The sequence below is a fragment of the Nylanderia fulva genome, unplaced genomic scaffold, assembly GCF_048542155.1.
Source record: "Nylanderia fulva isolate GAGA-0341 unplaced genomic scaffold, ASM4854215v1 Scaffold7, whole genome shotgun sequence".
Taxonomy (NCBI): domain Eukaryota; kingdom Metazoa; phylum Arthropoda; class Insecta; order Hymenoptera; family Formicidae; genus Nylanderia; species Nylanderia fulva.
The window spans coordinates 5,781,304-5,798,945 of NW_028190807.1; the positions used below are offsets into that span (position 1 = coordinate 5,781,304).

The 17,642-nt window shown below is 29.1% G+C and overlaps 2 protein-coding genes across 6 annotated transcripts; one reads left to right on the plus strand and one right to left on the minus strand.

Moving 5' to 3' along the window:
- Positions 1–1,659: 1,659 nt before the first annotated feature.
- mRpL21 (mitochondrial ribosomal protein L21) lies at positions 1,660–3,214 on the minus strand. The gene is made up of 4 exons (XM_029315623.2): positions 2,878–3,214; positions 2,413–2,538; positions 1,875–2,195; positions 1,660–1,804 (listed from the first exon to the last, which is right to left on the minus strand). The coding sequence occupies exons 1-4, from the start codon at positions 2,975–2,977 to the stop codon at positions 1,704–1,706; spliced, it is 648 nt and encodes a 215-aa protein (XP_029171456.1). The 5' UTR covers positions 2,978–3,214; the 3' UTR covers positions 1,660–1,703.
- A 560-nt stretch (positions 3,215–3,774) lies between these two features.
- bbc (choline/ethanolaminephosphotransferase 1 bbc) lies at positions 3,775–16,988 on the plus strand. Of its 5 annotated transcripts, XM_029315588.2 has the most exons (11): positions 3,775–4,216; positions 5,023–5,170; positions 5,249–5,371; positions 5,457–5,560; positions 6,418–6,552; positions 8,583–8,717; positions 10,126–10,257; positions 11,590–11,748; positions 11,830–11,955; positions 12,041–12,182; positions 15,519–16,988. In XM_029315588.2, the coding sequence occupies exons 1-11, from the start codon at positions 3,980–3,982 to the stop codon at positions 15,593–15,595; spliced, it is 1,518 nt and encodes a 505-aa protein (XP_029171421.1). In that variant the 5' UTR covers positions 3,775–3,979; the 3' UTR covers positions 15,596–16,988. The 5 variants fall into 5 exon arrangements, with proteins under 5 accessions (XP_029171421.1, XP_029171417.1, XP_029171416.1 ...); XM_029315584.2 differs by lacking the exon at positions 6,418–6,552; XM_029315583.2 differs by lacking the exons at positions 8,583–8,717; positions 10,126–10,257 and having other exon boundaries at positions 3,776–4,216.
- Positions 16,989–17,642: the final 654 nt, after the last annotated feature.

The window sequence follows — 17,642 nt, forward strand, 5'->3', positions numbered from 1 at the left end:
CTTGTATACACACGGAACAGTCGTCCCACGTGTGCATGCAGATTAGTACTTTGAATAAAGTACTTCACTACGAGCAGTCAAGTGTAAATAATACAGATGCGTGCATAATGATCCAGTGGACCATTATATTATAACATAAAGAATTGACATTTGTGAAAGTACATGGAGAGGTACCAAAATTAATATGAGACCGAATTTTAAGGAGGCTCTACTGTACAAAGATAAATAACATAATTATTTGATTATGCACAGGTATATAATTTTAATTAATTTTCGTATTATAAAATACTTTTATCGATCTTTTTTCCACGTGATAAATTTGCGAATGTCAGTGTTTTCTGACAAATATATTTATACTTCGCTCATTTATACGTGATAATTAAATAATATATATAGTTATATCCTCAAACTTGAAATAAGACTAACAAGAAATAACACATCAAATTAATCTATATATTACAATATCAAAAATTATTATATGAATAATATTAATTTAAAAGTAAATTTTCAATATTTTTATCGTAAGTGTAATTTCTTGCGCTGTGACATATAGAATAGAAAATACTTAAGCAAGTTGTAGAATAGATAGATATCTCGCGATAAACTTGAAATAATTTTTTTTCCTTACAAATTTTTCTCGCTTTATCTCAGTGTCTGAAGCGGATTGGCCAATATAAGCGTGGCGAAAGTATTTAATAAAATCTGTTTGAGAACAATCACGCGTCCTTGAAACCAGTTTGAAATTTTTTCGATGAAAAATCTCTCGAAGAAATAACATGCCCGCGATGCTATCTCGATTTTCCGGCAACGTCTTTATCCGGGTTCATTAACTTACTATAAAATTCCCGCTTTTCCTCGGCGTCGAAGGTACAGGTTGAAAAAACGTTCAGGTATGTGTGCCGATGGTGAAAAACATTTTCACGCGATTTGCAAAAATTCCGTGAGAAATTATATTTTTCTGAACGGAGTGTGTGCGAGTCCAGCTGTAGGAATTATAGGAATGTCGACAGCAATAATTGCCGATCGATCTACGGCGGGAGAGAAAACAATCGACCGCACCGCGCGACGTCACTACTTCGACTGATCGCGCAATCTCGCAGTTTTCACAATCTTCAACTTCAAGGGTAAGAGAATGGACTCAATTCGTAGAAAAGGATATGTTTAAATGCTGGTTGGAGTGCTATCTTTGTCAGCTACTGTGTCAAGAATTCGCTGATTGGTTGATGCTATTCTAGTGTCAGAATCAAAAACATTGGTTTCATATTTTATATATGTGTATCTTTTGCTTTAATGATTGACTTTCATATGAATTAAAAGAAGAATAATTGACACTTGTTCTCAATTTTATTGTTTTTTATAAATAAAATGACATTTCCTGGGAGCTACGTGTATCACCTGTATCACTTTTAATATATTAAATATATATCTAATGAAAAATATTTTTAGTTCTGATCATATGTATAAAAAGAGATATAGAGATTCATTCAAGCTCAAGAATATATAATAAAACATATATAATAAAACACAAGAACATTCATGTCTTTTTAAAATATTACTTTTGATAGAACTTTTGTTTTGATGTGATGTATTTTAAATTAAATAATTTTTCCTTTCATGTTTCTTAATATATAAAAAAAAAAAAATATATATATATATATATAAACTTCTTTGTATTGTTTTATTTATATATACATATTATATTGTTAATACACTCTATCTAACCCTTCAACTTCTTTCTTTTCATCAATATTTCCATTTATATTTATACAGTTAATTCGCAACATTGTATGCTGTATTCTGTAAACTGAAGAAAAGAAATTAGGTGTATGGAGACAAACAAGATAGAGAAAAAAGAATATCATTTAGTATCTTACAGTTTATACGGCGATATTGTTTCCTCGGTCGAAACCTGAAGCGAGTTTTCGTGTGAGATAAAGTTTTCTCAATAACTGTTGCGTCCACCGAGATCAATTCTCTATTTAAGAGCGGTCTTCCTATAAGAGTGAAATCTGTGCTGCCGACGAGCAACACTTTCTCCAACTTCAAACGATCGCCTATATTTGGTGGCCAGAATCCCTCAATAATGATAATGTCGTTTTCTGTTACTTTAAACTGCTTTCCACATACTTGAACAACCGCAAACATACGACCGATTCTATCCATTGCTATCTGATTATTTATTTCATTTGTCACATCTGTAAAGAAAAAAATAAATCTTAATTAAGATTTAAAATAGAGTATATAACAGTTACATAAATGTAGAAATAATAGTTATACACATTTGTATATATATGTAAAGAAAAAAATAAATCTTAATTAAGATTTAAAATAAAGTATATAACAGTTACATAAATGTAGAAATAATAGTTATACACATTTGTGTATATATATATATAAAATTATGTTAACAACCTGCGCATATTTTATCTTTCTCTTCATCCCACTCTCGCACCTCTGTTTGGTAATCTGGGATTTTTGCCATCCATGGTGGCCTAACTGTCCGATATTCTGCTACTGGTATGTCCCATAATTTTAATGCTGAACAAAAGATTGGAAGAGTTGTTATTTCTTGATATAAGCTAGCAAACATTTTTCTTCTTGTTAACTTAACTTTATGCCAAGTAGAAAATTCTGCTGAGAAATATGTCATGTACTTTTTCTCTATTATACAAAAATTTTGTTATACAGAATCTATATTATAAATTATATTATAAATATAAAGAGATACACATCGATATTATTTATCGAAATTAAAAATGTAAGTTTTTAAAAATATATCAGAATAAATGTGGGAGAGGGAGAGGTTAAGTTTACATCTAAATCCGGCTGCGCCGTTTGTGCAAAATCGTCAGATATAATTGCATTAAAATTACATACTCGGATTGTGTTGCTTGCAAATTGCGATCGGTGTCACTCTTCTCAAACAATTACTCGCGGCGTAATAAAAAAGTCTTGAAAAACTAAGTAGAGTTGCCATCGCGCACGCAGCGATTGTTCGAAAACACACGCGCAAGTAATTCCACTTTTTTATGTATTTACAAGTATACAAAAAATATATATATCAATAGTCAATCTCTAGTGCACGGAAAACGGTTTGTTATCCGCGAAACGGCGATCATTAAATAAAAAAAAATAATTATTTATATAAATTAGATTTGAAGTAAACACACTATATATTCCGCAAGTAGGGAGCGATGCGCCCTACTTGCGGATGTTGAAACCAATTGGCGGGAATATTCAAATCATCGTTTTCGATTCCTCTAATCTCTTGATTCTTGAGTAAAATACCCCGTTTATCTTCTTCCTCTACATATATAATTATATTATGTATTATTGTATACGTTAATTATTACATATATTATTATATGTATATATTTTATTATATAATAATAATAATAATAATATAGTAATAGTAATAACATTAATAATAGTAGCAGTAAAAATAGTAAAATAAAATATAATAAAATAATAATAATAGTAGTAGTAGTAATAATAATAGTATTAGTAATAATAGTTATATAATAATAGTGATTATAGTGATATATAATAATAGTAGTAATATAATAATAATAAATATTATTATTATATATAATAATATATTATATTTATTTATTATATACATCTATTTACATTATACGTTATTATTATTATATGATTTTTATTATACATTATTATTAAAATTCTCGTAATAACATTATTTTGAAATGTGTTCTCGCGCATGCGCATCGGACGGCGGAACAGTCGCGCGGTGGCCAGTTTCCGGCGAGCCGGAGCGATGTGGTGGGGAGGCCGGGCGCGCAGAGACGTACGTGTACGCGACGACGATCGCTTGTCATGTTTGACTGTACCGCCGCGGTTGTATTCACGATTCGGTGATAGCGTATCGTCGCGTCTCCTCGCAAGGACCGATCCTCGCGACCCTCTTCTCGGTTTCAGCGGTGTTAAAACGGCGCGCGCGCGCTCCGTACCCACGTAAGGTATGCAGTTCTACAAAGAGAAGCTGCTGTCGCCGGGCCAGCTGAAACGGTTGAGCGAGCACAAGTACAGTTGCACGAGCAAAAGCCTCCTAGACGGCCTCTTGCAACCCTGGTGGGACTGGCTGGTCAGCAAAGTGCCGCTCTGGCTCGCGCCCAATCTCATCACCGTGCTCGGGCTCATCGTCAACATCGCCACCACCCTCATCCTCGTCTACTATAGTCCGGATGCGAGGGCCGAGGTAGGTCGTGGAAGTCTAACCTTGCTTCATTGAAAGTTCAGCGATGAACTGGAGGAATACGTTGCTTGAAAGAAAACATGAGAACACTTTGCGTACTACTATAACATCCTCTGAGCTTATTTTCATCGTTTCTTCGCTAGCAAAGTTTACAGCTGATTTCTCCGTTATGTCCAATGTCAAAATTTGTATATGTTGTAAGAATCTTTTTTTGTTTTAATTTTAAAATTTTACAAATTGATATTTCAATGTCTTGAATAACACGAATGTTCTGTACTGTCAAATTTGATAAACTGTCAGTAAAAATATTCTGTATATTTAAAGGCTACTTTGTTTAGTAAGGTTGCCACATTTTTGATGCTATAAAGAAAATCTTAATTTTATTCAATATATAAAAAGGAGAGATATGTTTTAGAACGCTTATGAAAGATTGGTTGAATTAATTTTCTTACGAGTTTTAATTTTTTTTTTACGAGTGACACATTTGCAGTATCATTGTTTTTTAAAGCAATGCAATGCAAAATGTAAAAGTATATGAATATATGATGATTCATCAATTGTTATTGCAACAGAGACATGTGTGTTTGTGGTTTGATCTTATATAACCATCTGACCTGACTACATTATACTATAAAACAATGTTTTCTCTCTCTTTCTTTATAAATATATACAAATGTTATCAAACATACTTTAATCTTGAAATCATTAAAGAAACATAAAACATCTTTAATTTTAAAATACCTTAACTCATATGATATATACAAAACAATTTTTGATAGGAATTGAATGACATTGCATTATTTTTTCAGGCACCTAGATGGGCATGTTTTTTATGTGCACTTGGTCTATTTATATATCAAAGTTTAGATGCTATTGATGGTAAACAAGCCAGGAGAACTGGGACATCTACACCATTGGGTGAATTGTTTGATCATGGATGTGATTCGATATCAACAGGTAGATAACATTTTTATATTATTTTATTTTTGCTTTGTACAAACATTTAAATATATAATATGTATTGTATTTTTTCAGTGTTTGTTGCTTTGTCGGCATGTATAGCAGTACAATTAGGATACTATCCAACGTGGATGTTTTTCCAGTGTTTCTGCGCAATGACGTTGTTTTACTGTGCCCATTGGCAAACCTATGTTTCAGGTACTTCAATAAAGTGGTGTAGTTGTTAAAACTTCTATATAATGAATTTAATTATGTAAAACTTCATTATTTCATTTTTAAATAGGTTCCTTGAGATTTGGTAAGGTGGATGTAACGGAAGCACAATTTACTATCATAGCTATTCACCTGATTTCTGCTATCTTTGGTCCTGAGATCTGGATGTTGGAGGTTGTATCATTTTTAATTACGCTTATTATAGAAATATCTTGTGTAGTAGTAAATCATGTTTTACATAACTTTTTAGCATTCTATATGATTATAGTTTGCCAATCTATTCCATATATTTTGTTTCTTTTAAATCATAATCATAAATTTCAACTTTCCGCAATTATGCTATTATAGCTTCTTGCAGTATATAGGACGATTCAATTTCTATGAAAATGATTTGTATGGTGGCATTTTTTTATCGAAAACAATTGAATAGTCCTGTATATTTTTATTTAAACTGTGTTACTCATGGTACAAAATAAAAGTATAAATTTGTAATTTATGTTACCATGCGTTTCACATTTTACTTGGTAAGTAAATTCTTAATAGCTTATATTTATTGATGTTTACAACATATTTATTTTATTATGAAATATGTATAAAAAAGTAGTAAACTCTCTTTACTACTTGACCAAAATAATACAACATAATTTTCAAAATTATTTTTGTTACATTTGCTGATTCCATATGACTAATATAGAAAATTATTTTTTCTGTTCGAATTTTTAATATATCTTCTATTTAATTATATTAAAAATCTACAACGGAAAAATTGCATTATTTATAATAACATCGCGTTTATGTGTTTTAAATTTGATTTTTCACAATTTACATCTCGCACAATATCTCTTTTTCATGCTTCAAGTTCACACAGATACATAACAATTGACAAGTTATACTGGACGCTTTAAAAAAGAAATTTGTTTTCTTAATCAAAAGATTTTATCTTTAAACTTGGCCTCCCTGATACACATATAAAGTTGCAATAAAATTTTTGTTATTTTTTTACACAAGTTTAATAAGGGTATTTTTTGCAGATACCATTCTTAGATGGTTTTATGTTTAAGTATTTATTAGGAGTTATGACAGTGGTGTGTGCACTGGCAAATTTGTATTCCATATTTTCGGTGATTTTCACCGGAGGAGTGGGCAAGAATGGTTCCACTGTGGCTGTAAGTTCGTAAATTAGATTGTTTTTTGTTGAACATGCAGAAATGGGAGCAGCATGGCATGAGGAGCGGCGCTAAGATTACTTCTTTACTGCAAAATATTTACTGATTTTTAACACGCATTTTTACTTCTATATCCCTTACTAAATTACATTCCCCTCTACGCCCCCTCATTTTTGACAACCCCTACATCTCCTGCAATTTTCATAATGGATTGTATGTGCCATTATATGATTGATAATTATATTTGTTTTATATGTAAATTCACATTTCTAAAATTTTCAACAAGTCGTTAGTTATTTCAGTACATTGTACAAAAACACGGAATTGTAAAAACTTTCGGTAATGCAAATCTTTATTATTTTTCAATGTAAAAAGTAGATGTAGTTCTCTGTAGTTATTTTGATGTTATGTTTATGATAAAAAATCGCGTGGTCAATCAATTTTTTTATAAATGCATAACAATGCTCTTTTGAAACAATTTCAAAATTGGAATAATTTCAAAATTACAAAAATATATTTTAGAAATTTTAGCAAAATTTTAACAAAAGGTGTAAATATAGTGTGATGTTGCTTAAAAGATTTATAGAACAAATTACGAGTAATAAAACTGCAATATTTGTTTGCATATGTATTTACAATAAATAATTTATATATTTATATATCAAATATATTTTTTTATTGTGTAAATAAAAATTGCAAACAAATTACGCAAAAAATTTTTACATTTACAATAATAATTTATAACAAAAATATACATGATATTTTTTTACATTATACTTTTTAAAGAAATTAGTAAGCATATTTCTATATATATATATATATATGTATATACCTGTAGCAGTATATATATATATATATATATAGTTTACATATATATACAGTACATTTATATATAGAGATAATATACTAAGTTTGTGCGAGACTTGTGCATGAGGTATAAAAGCTAATGTCCACGATACTAAAAATGAGTTCTAGTTCTCGGATCGAGAAATGTGTAGCCCATTAATATGCAGTTTTTACGGAAAGGCAGCAATTTTATTAGCTACACATTTTTCGATCCGAGAACTCGGATCGATTTCTAGCATCGTGGACATTGGTTTTTACACAAAGAATTTATTTTTCTTGCTGACGGATACTGTGGTGCATTAAATATATAAAAAAAGTAAGATAATCTTCACCATTCGTGATTCATGATACACTAATCAGCTGCTCCCTCGTGCCTCACCATCTGTTTTCGTTACAACGAAAAAGAAAAGCATGTTTTATTTTTATATCAGAGTGTCTACTCTCACATAAAAAACACATAAAAAACCTGGAATTTTCAGGAATTTCTTTTGTATCTGGAAAAATTATGAAATTCTTATAAAATTTTATTAGGACTCGAGAAATTTGAAAAATTATCTGTTAATTTTGCTTTTATATTATAAGCATTCGCGATAATATAAGCCAAATTGTGAATTATGATAAAATATAAATATATATTTATCTTTGCGTATATTCAGCGTTTTAATAAAATATTGAATATACAATACATATTCTTCATTGTAATTTTTAATGATAAAAAAATGAAAATGTTATGTCAGTAAAAAAGTTTATCTTACGAAAGCAATTTAGTTTTTTCAGTACATTTGCAAATCTAACGTAGCACTTAAAATTTTAATAGTTTTTTTCATACGACTATAAAAAAATTAAAAATGCAGGCTATAAATGCATACTACAAAAAACTTATTTTAGAAAAATTGCATAAAAAATATCTTTAAAATATTCTCTGAATTTGAACAAAAATTTTTTGAACATCAGGGAATTTTTTTATCAAATTTGAGTAGACATCCTGATATGTGCAATAAATACGACCACAGATAGAACTAAGCCCACCTGTAGCAGTATTATACTGCGGCAATGGTATCGAGAGATATAACTTTACAGATTTATATAAAATAGATATTATATACTCATACATGTATATACATGTGAGAACATTTGTAACGAACAATTTTCATCACGAACGAAGATCTTGTGGCTTTGTTTAGATCCCTGTGCTCGGTGTAGGCACACTCAATAACTTCGTAGCAGTGCTCTTTTATGCAGGCTACGTTCAGGTGTTCCTTGAATTCTGTAAAGTCTTTGAATCTGGTGGGATTGGAAAAAATGGTTCCACAATTGCAGTAAGTCCCCAAGAAATGGCGTTGAAAATATAGAGCAATACATTCTTATATCTTTTGCCATTTTATATTACAGTAGAAATGTTGTCTGTTTCCTACATTTCTTCTCTTCTTGCTTGCTGTCCTCTCTATTGATCTCTTGTACTGGGAAACTTACACGTTGGGTGTACGGTTGTTGTTACTAAAACAATATCGATGTATGGCCCATCTGCATATTAAGCTACCAGAGTGATTATATTTCGATATTTCGCACAATTTTTATAAATGCTTATGTTTTGTCTAATATATCAAAAGCTTAACATATAACAAACTCTGTCAATTTTTTTTGTTCGAAACATTTATTGTTACTTGCTATTACGTACTGTTGATGCCAGAATATATAATTGTAATCTGCATTAAAGTAATTAATTTTAAGAGAAAAAATGTCAAGTTACTAGTTTTTTTATGAAATAAGATTACATTTAATTGTACGAGACAGCATTTTTAAATGACTGATTTCAATGAGTAGATGACATTAGCTACGTTTAAGCAAGAATGAGATATTCACATATGTGCGAATTTGTTCATTGAAACTTGTTATATGTAGTTTTTCCTTTTTTTTATGAAGAGTAGCGATGCCTGCAAAGGAACGTGTGGTGGGTGTGTGTATTACATCATATGTAAAACAAGAAAATAGCAAACACATGTTTGTGTATGATCGAATGCCGCACAGTGATAGAATTTTAATCTCTTCGATTCTCTTCTTGGATCACACGTGCAGAAAATTTAGGTTTCGCGTCACCGTATATTGTTCCTCGCACTTATCCAAATCACATATTCGTAAAACAACAGTGAATTTTTTCTCACACTCGCACCTTTATTTTTTATAGATAAATCTCTATGAAGAAATATTTTCTTTTTATTTTCGATCAAGAGGTTGTTAAAAGATTAACTACATTTTGTAGCGTTAGGTAATCCCTTGATGTAATAAAAAGAAAAAAACTCTTAAGTTTCCATATGTAAATTCTCTACAGAATCTATTAGTCTAGATTTTCTGACTAACAAAAGAGAAAGTACTTTATATTGCACACACAAAATGAAAGAGTACAAAGTAGTATAAGAAACTATAGAATGAGGATGTGTATCGACACGTTTAGCTATGAATATATTTTAATTAATATGGGATATATAACAATCTTTTTATTGTACATGTTCCTGTTGTGTTTTGTGATAACATAAATTGTGATTAATTAACAATATAAAAGAAAAGAAATTGTTTCAAAAGCGAACAACGTATAGTTCCTGAGTTGTAACTTGACAATCATTAGTAAACTTAACTAAAGTGTCAAGGATGCGGAGTATTATAGAAAGTCCTATGAGGGTAGCCTCTTTGACAACTCTAATCGAAAGATCTTTCGTGTCGCTTATACAGTTGCCATACACTGGCACAGAGGTGAAGGTGTTTCCGTTATGGGCTGCTGTGGGCATCGCTATTTTACTTGCACAGAGCAGCATATCCGTCATTCTCGCCGGTGGTGTCGGAAAAAATGGCTCCACCGTCGCAGTAAGTCAGCTGAAAAAGTAGTGGGATCACATTGTGTAGTGCACTTTTTTTCGTTTAGTATATGATTTAGGCCCATGTAAATTAATAATATATTTTACATATATATATATATATAATATTATTATTTTATATATATATATATATATGTATGTATATGTGTATATATATATACCTACATATAAATATTCTTTGATTAAATGGCAAATTGTAAGACACGTAAAAATAATATTATAGTAGAATTTTATTCCTATAAATATATGTATTATGATGGGTCTAAATCTAACAGTGTCGTATAAAATTATTTATCACATTATTTTTACACTTTTGTTGATATATTTGTTATACTACATTCTTCCTTACAGAGATGTACATCCCTACCTGTTGCTTCCTCTATTATATTTTGCAGTTATATTGAAATATATACAATATATATATATATGTATATACAATTATATATATATATATATATATATATATATATATAATATTTAATTTTATTGTGTTTTCAAGTTTTATTCCAGGCCAAATTCTCTTGCATGCATGTTACAAAGCTGTAGAAAAAATATAGATTAAAAATTGATAATAAAAAGTACTATGTATCGCTTATTGCTATAATTAAAATATTAATATCACAATATTTCGATATTGCGAATTTATTTTTAATGTTTATTAGAATGTATTGCATGCATCAAATGAAGCTAATATTTTATATCGTATAAAGATAATTAAAAATCTTTTCTTTCTATATATATTTTTCTTCAACAATTTTTATTTAATACATTTTTAAATGTATTTATTTAGAATAATTTTTCTATTGCACTAAAATTTAAGTAAATACTATATTAATTTCTATATATATTAGATTTAACATTAACTAACGTATTTTTCTTTCTTCATATTGGCAACATTTTTTTCTTGTTGAATGCACATGCAACAGTAGAGTATTTTAGTAGAGTATTGTTGACACTATAATTGTATTAATTGTATAGCACCAATATGTTACATTATATTTTTAAAGAAATTTTTTTGAATATAAAATAATATGGTAGGATATGTATGTATTTTTCTTGATTAATATATATTAAATATACATTTATAAGCAATGTATAAAATAAAAAATTTTAATATTATATATATTTATGTATATTATATAGATGTAGATATAAACATATTATAATCGGCAGATATTAACTTTAAAGATATTTTTAATTAACAATATTATTTGATCCAAACACCGACTCTTTCGTCGTTTTTTACACAATATAAAATAATCTTTGTATACAGATATTATTTGCTTTAGAACTTTTCTGCATAAGTTCAATTTTGTTTCAGGGAACATCTGTCTTATCACCAATTATACCATTTAGTTTCGTGATAGTACCAGCTTTTATAATATATAGAAAAAGTGCTGAACACGTCTATGAAAATCATCCAGCCTTGTACATACTTGCGTTTGGAATGGTTGCGGCTAAAGTTACCAATAGATTAGTGGTATGTATATATTGATATTTTGTTTTATTGAATAATATTTATATGAATATCATTAATTTATATTTCTTGCTTTTTTATCAGGTTGCTCATATGACCAAAAATGAGATGCAATATTTGGACAGTTCCCTGATTGGCCCAGCTATGCTGTTCCTCAATCAATATTTCAATTTTTTTATCAAGGAGTATTACGTTCTTTGGCTGTGCTTCGTAAGTTGTGCATTTTACATCTGTTGACGATTCGATTTTACAAAACATGTCGATTTTTTTAAAGTAATGTACTATACATGTTTAGATCTGGGTTACTCTGGATCTCTTCCGCTATAGTGCTCAAGTATGTCTTGAAATATGCGATCACATGAAGATCAAGCTATTCAGGATACCATGCGATCATCATACAAGCACTATGCAGATTTCTAACGCCGCCGAGAAAAATGGTACTAATAGGTCACAACGTAACAGATTGCATAAGAAACATCACTAGAGTTAACTAGTGATAATGAATGCTCTGTATGATTCGTCTGACGCGTGTATTGTATAAAAGAGATTGTAACAAACATATATAAACATTTGACAAGTTCGTGTATATAGATATTCGAATAGTACAGTTCATTTATTATCACGTTTAATTTATGATCTATCGCGTTTCACACAGACTAGTACGAATAATATTTATGATTAAAGTCTTGATTGAAACTGATTAGAGCAATTATCATGAACTTTCAATACAATGTATGATCAAATTAAGAAAACGTCGCTCGATGGTGTAACAAGAATAGTATTCACTTCGTACTCATCTAAGATAAGAAAGTGATAAATTATATCACTTCTATATCCCATATGCAAAGAGGCACGATGTACATCTAGATGAGGATGTTATGAGATGTTTTTTTTATATCAATTGCATTATTGATTATTATTAATCAAAGATTTTTAAATATCGATTAATTATTTCATTTTGATATATGTACCTTCTTTATTGCTGTAGGATACTCGTTATAACATAATAGAAATTATGCATCAAATGCAAGATTCAAAATCAAAATGAAAACATCATTTATAAATAACTCTAGTCGTTCGAAAATTAAGGTCAGATTGTTTTCTAAATGCTAGATCAATAATTTGTTTGTTTTTTTCTTTTTTTTAACAAGATGATGAAAGAGATTTATGGAGTTATTTTCATCATTTGATAACAATTTTATAAAATACGTTTTTAAAGATGTCTATTAAATATTAAATTTTTTACTTCAGTTTATCAAAGAATGTAATTAATAAGAAAGAATTAATATGTTTGGGAATATATAAATTTACTTGTATTTGTAGAGAATACAAACAGCTTTTTTCAAAATATGATGTTTATTAAGTATAACAAATTGTACAAATTTTCTTTCAAAATCTATATCTTGATAACGTGAAATGCGTCATGAACATTTTCTATTTCTGCTTTTATGCGTGTGTCTGTGTATTTGATAAAAAGAACAATTTAAAATGAAGAAAGGGTACTGAATTGTGCGAGATATGTCAGATTAATGCAAAGAGGCTAAAGAGAGTCACGGTTTTGCACTAGATACGTTTGTTTACTTCTTTACGACAATAGATACGATTAAGATGAATCTTTTATTAAGAGATTCTTTACGTAATTGTCACATTCTGAGAAGCGTGTATAAATATACATTTTACACGAAACGTTACAAGCAAATGGCAGATACATGCTTAATTATTATTTATATATTATATTACATGTGTAATTTTATTAGAATATTTCCTCTTGTGCTAAATAATAAGTACCTAAATTTTTATAATATTAAATTTATTAGATATTATAAACTGCAAAAATTTAGTGTATGATAGATATTCAAAATGTGAAATGTTAATAATTTTTCTATTGTAGTATTCCTTTCTCTAAAGAAATATTACTTTAGGAGGAAATAATATAACAAAGGGAATGGTTTTTTATTGACAAAATCTCTATTGTGATAGCTTTTCTTTAAGATTAAAATCTTATTTTTTCATTTAAACAAATTATTGTTGTAAATAGATGAAGTGGAGCAGATATAAATGACTACTCTAACTATAATTATGTTCCTTTGAAGACAGTACTGTAAACGTTACATTGAATGAAATGTGTAATTTTAGCAAACTGTACCATATTTGTCGAGTTTTGTTTCTTCACTGTATTATATATTTTGGATAAATGAATTTATACTGTGTGATATATTATTTTTTATTCTAATTTAACCAGACTCGTTAAAAACTTTTTTTGGAAGAATGAATTTATTCAAGTCTTACTCGCGCAACAAATCTAATCTGTTGTATCACGCCATGTCCAGAAAATAGTGTTATTAAAAAATAATAAATTTATTCGCTGGATATGTACTAACAACAAAAAAATTTAATATTGCGGTGTATTTCATGCTTAAAAAAAGAAAAAATTGGTAAAAATAAAAGAAACAAATATAAAATTATTATACATAAATATCACACGAAAAGTTAATGTGTGCATGTCTTCTGCTCTTCTGCTTCATCTAAAATCTTTGTTATTTCTGCAAAACTCGCTTAAGACGTAACATGAGAAGGTAATGTGATTATCGTTATGAGAATCTATATATTGGGATCTATATATTGGGATTCAAATATAAATATTTCCTTTTATATTAGGAAAATGCATTACTGATATAAATATCTTATATATATTAATGTAATATCAGTATGTATTATGTGTGCACGTTACGAATAGTGAACTGTTACCAGCTTCTTGTTCTCATTGTTATTTGCATGTGCTATTAAGTTTTTTGTTTTTTTTTGAACGATTAACTTCAGTTAATTCGCAAAAATACATCTGCAAAATAAAATTAATGCGGGCAACTAATGTTTTACATTTACTATTATATATTATTTTTTCAATACGAATAAAAAAATACTAGAAAATTGCAAATTAAAAGTTGACATATTATAAATTTTATATTATAAATTATCTTATTCATTTTATATTATAAATAATATTATCTTAGTTTTAATCAATGTAAAATAAACAATGATAGTTATGTTGATAGTTGCATGGCAAAGTTTATTTTTTTCATTTCTTTAATTAAAAGAAATTCTTTTTTTTTATTTTAATATATTTTCTTTAATATTATGAATAAATTATAAATTTTCTACCTCGTATAAAAATACGAAGAATTTTTGCATGGCTTTTTATGTAGCATGTTATACATGTCAGAATTATTTTTTGCATGTTGTTCTGCCTGCTGCTTGGATTTTTTTTTCAAGTTATTGCGAGAACAATACATATGAAAGATTCCAGAAATGGTGTATAATATTGATACAATAGAGTGGTGTATATTTCCATGTGTTTTGCAGAAAAATTAAAATTGATTAGATGAACGTATCTGGAATTGAGAATTATAGAAGCGTTTATGAGATGAAAGAAATTTATATTCTCCGATTTTATTGCATTTAAGAATGTTCCATTTTTATTTTTATTCTTTTATACTTTTTGTAAGAAACGAGCTAATTCTTCATTAAAAAAATGTTCACGCAAATTTTTGCGGAAATAATATTGCAGTTTTATCGCGAAATCTGAAAAGCGGAGAATTTCGTTTCTATAACGCTTCAATTCTGTATCGTTATGTGAACATATTCTCAAGTCCGCCAAATTTAAATATCTGCCAAAAAATGTTGTCAAAGATATTAGATATAGAGAACATATTTTAGGATATATGTGTCGTAATATGTTTGTATTCGTTGGTATGCATGACAAGTTTTGTTCGCAGTTCACATGATGGTGGAGGAAGAGCCGCTATTAGACGAGGATCATCATTATGGATCCGATACGACCGTAGACCTCTGATACATTAATTATTGTTACTCGGTTCTACACGACTTAAACTGCAATAACATTAGATTGATTGTAATCGGCGGATTAATAAAGCGCGTTCATTTCGCGCGCGATTATCGTCCGATAATGTTACAAACGATGTTACAAATGATCACCGAAATAGGAATACTCGACGATACATGAAGGAAAGATTTATCTGTCTCGTCTTACGAATGTACGACGCATATTTTGCATACGTATTTGCGTATAAAAAGAAGAAAGATTATCTCGCATCTTTTTTATATCGCAATATTTTTTGTACATTATTTAAATGATATATATAATATATGCAGATTAGAAATGAAATTTTTAACGAAAACAGTACAAAGTGCGCAAGTTTAGCAATACAATTGAATCGTCGTCGATGACAATGATATGATACTCTCCGACGTGTTTGTAACAATTGTACCGAGTTTGCATTTATGAGCTGCAATTAAAATCGCTTTTTGCATTTGTTGAATCGGTATTATACTTAAAGGATACTACCTAAACTATTGTATAGGAGCAAAAAGAGATGTATTTCATATATACTCGCTTTCAAATATAGGTGCAATCTTTTCGCGTAACATGCGGTATTTGAAGAAACTTGCAGGAATATTGCATTTGTATTCTGAGGAAAATGTATATATGAATGAATAATTGTCGCGTTGATATTATATTAAAAAAAAGAGATTTGTTAAATCTTTGAGATAAAATATTATCGATATTTAGTCTCTTAGATGAATTAATTGAAATTTAAAAATTAAGTGTGATGATATATATAATATTACATAAGACTAAATGGAAATATTAGTATTTTGACTAAATATTAAAACAATATTTGATTTAGTGATTCGCCGTTTTAATATGATCGCTTGTAATGCAGGATTAATCTTTTAGGCAGCGATCATGTAGAGAGAATTGTTAATAGATCACATATATTTTATACAAATAATATAGTAATGTGCGTAAGGAAAAGTAAGCTTTCTCCGAAAGCTTGCAGGAGATCGTTAAATATTTATGTAAGCTGGTAAAATGAACGAACACTACAGTATTATATGTATTAATTATAGTTTTTAATTACTTTGCGAATCTATATATAGCAATATATCTATCTCTATCTCTATTTTGATTATATTTGCACGTGAAAATTTTCTTCTTATAGTTACAAAAATTAAATCTAACAAACGAACGTTAGATTTTTATTTCTCATCGGCGAAATAATGAAATATTTGCGACCTAATCTGTGGTGTTCGCACAGCGTAAGATAATTTGCTGTCGCGTTGTAAATACAGGTACTAAGATATTTTTATCTTAACGCAAGTCGTAATTTATTATTGATAATTGATACACTATTTAATAAAGTTTATACGAATGTAATAATGAATTTTCTCTTTTAAGGATTTTCCTCAAAATATATCCAAGAAGGGAAAGCGAAAGAATATATTAATTTTCCAAATTAGTTTCTAGTAGTTTGTTTTTTTTTTTTTTTCAGAAAAATTTGTTAAGTCTCGTAACAGAGAGAAATATATTTTATTCCACTCTTTTGTATGGATTTTTTAATTCCACACGTGTACTTTTAATCTCTCTAATCTCTCGCTTATATATGCGTTACATCGAATATATAAGAGATATACATATATATATATATATATATATATATTAAATAATATATTAAATTATATTAAATTAAAACGGAGGTAGCGAGGTAAATTTACTAATGTCTACAAATTATCGCACAGAAATGAGCGAGCTGTTATTATTCGTCGCGTCATTAGCATAAGCTTCGGAACCAGGTCACGACCCGTCGACCCTCCGTTAAAGAATTTCCACGTGGAGTTATTCTGTACACAGCTGAAAGCAAACGTCAAAGGACGGCAACCTTGTCCTTCGTCATCTGCCTTCGGCCGCACGTCTCTACGTATCGTCAGACTCGATATCCAGTCGACGACGCCCGCAAGGTTCTGGCCCCATTTCCGCACCCTCGGTCTTCCTCCACGCACCCCCAGACATTCAGCTGAACCTGACGGGGCGTTATTGA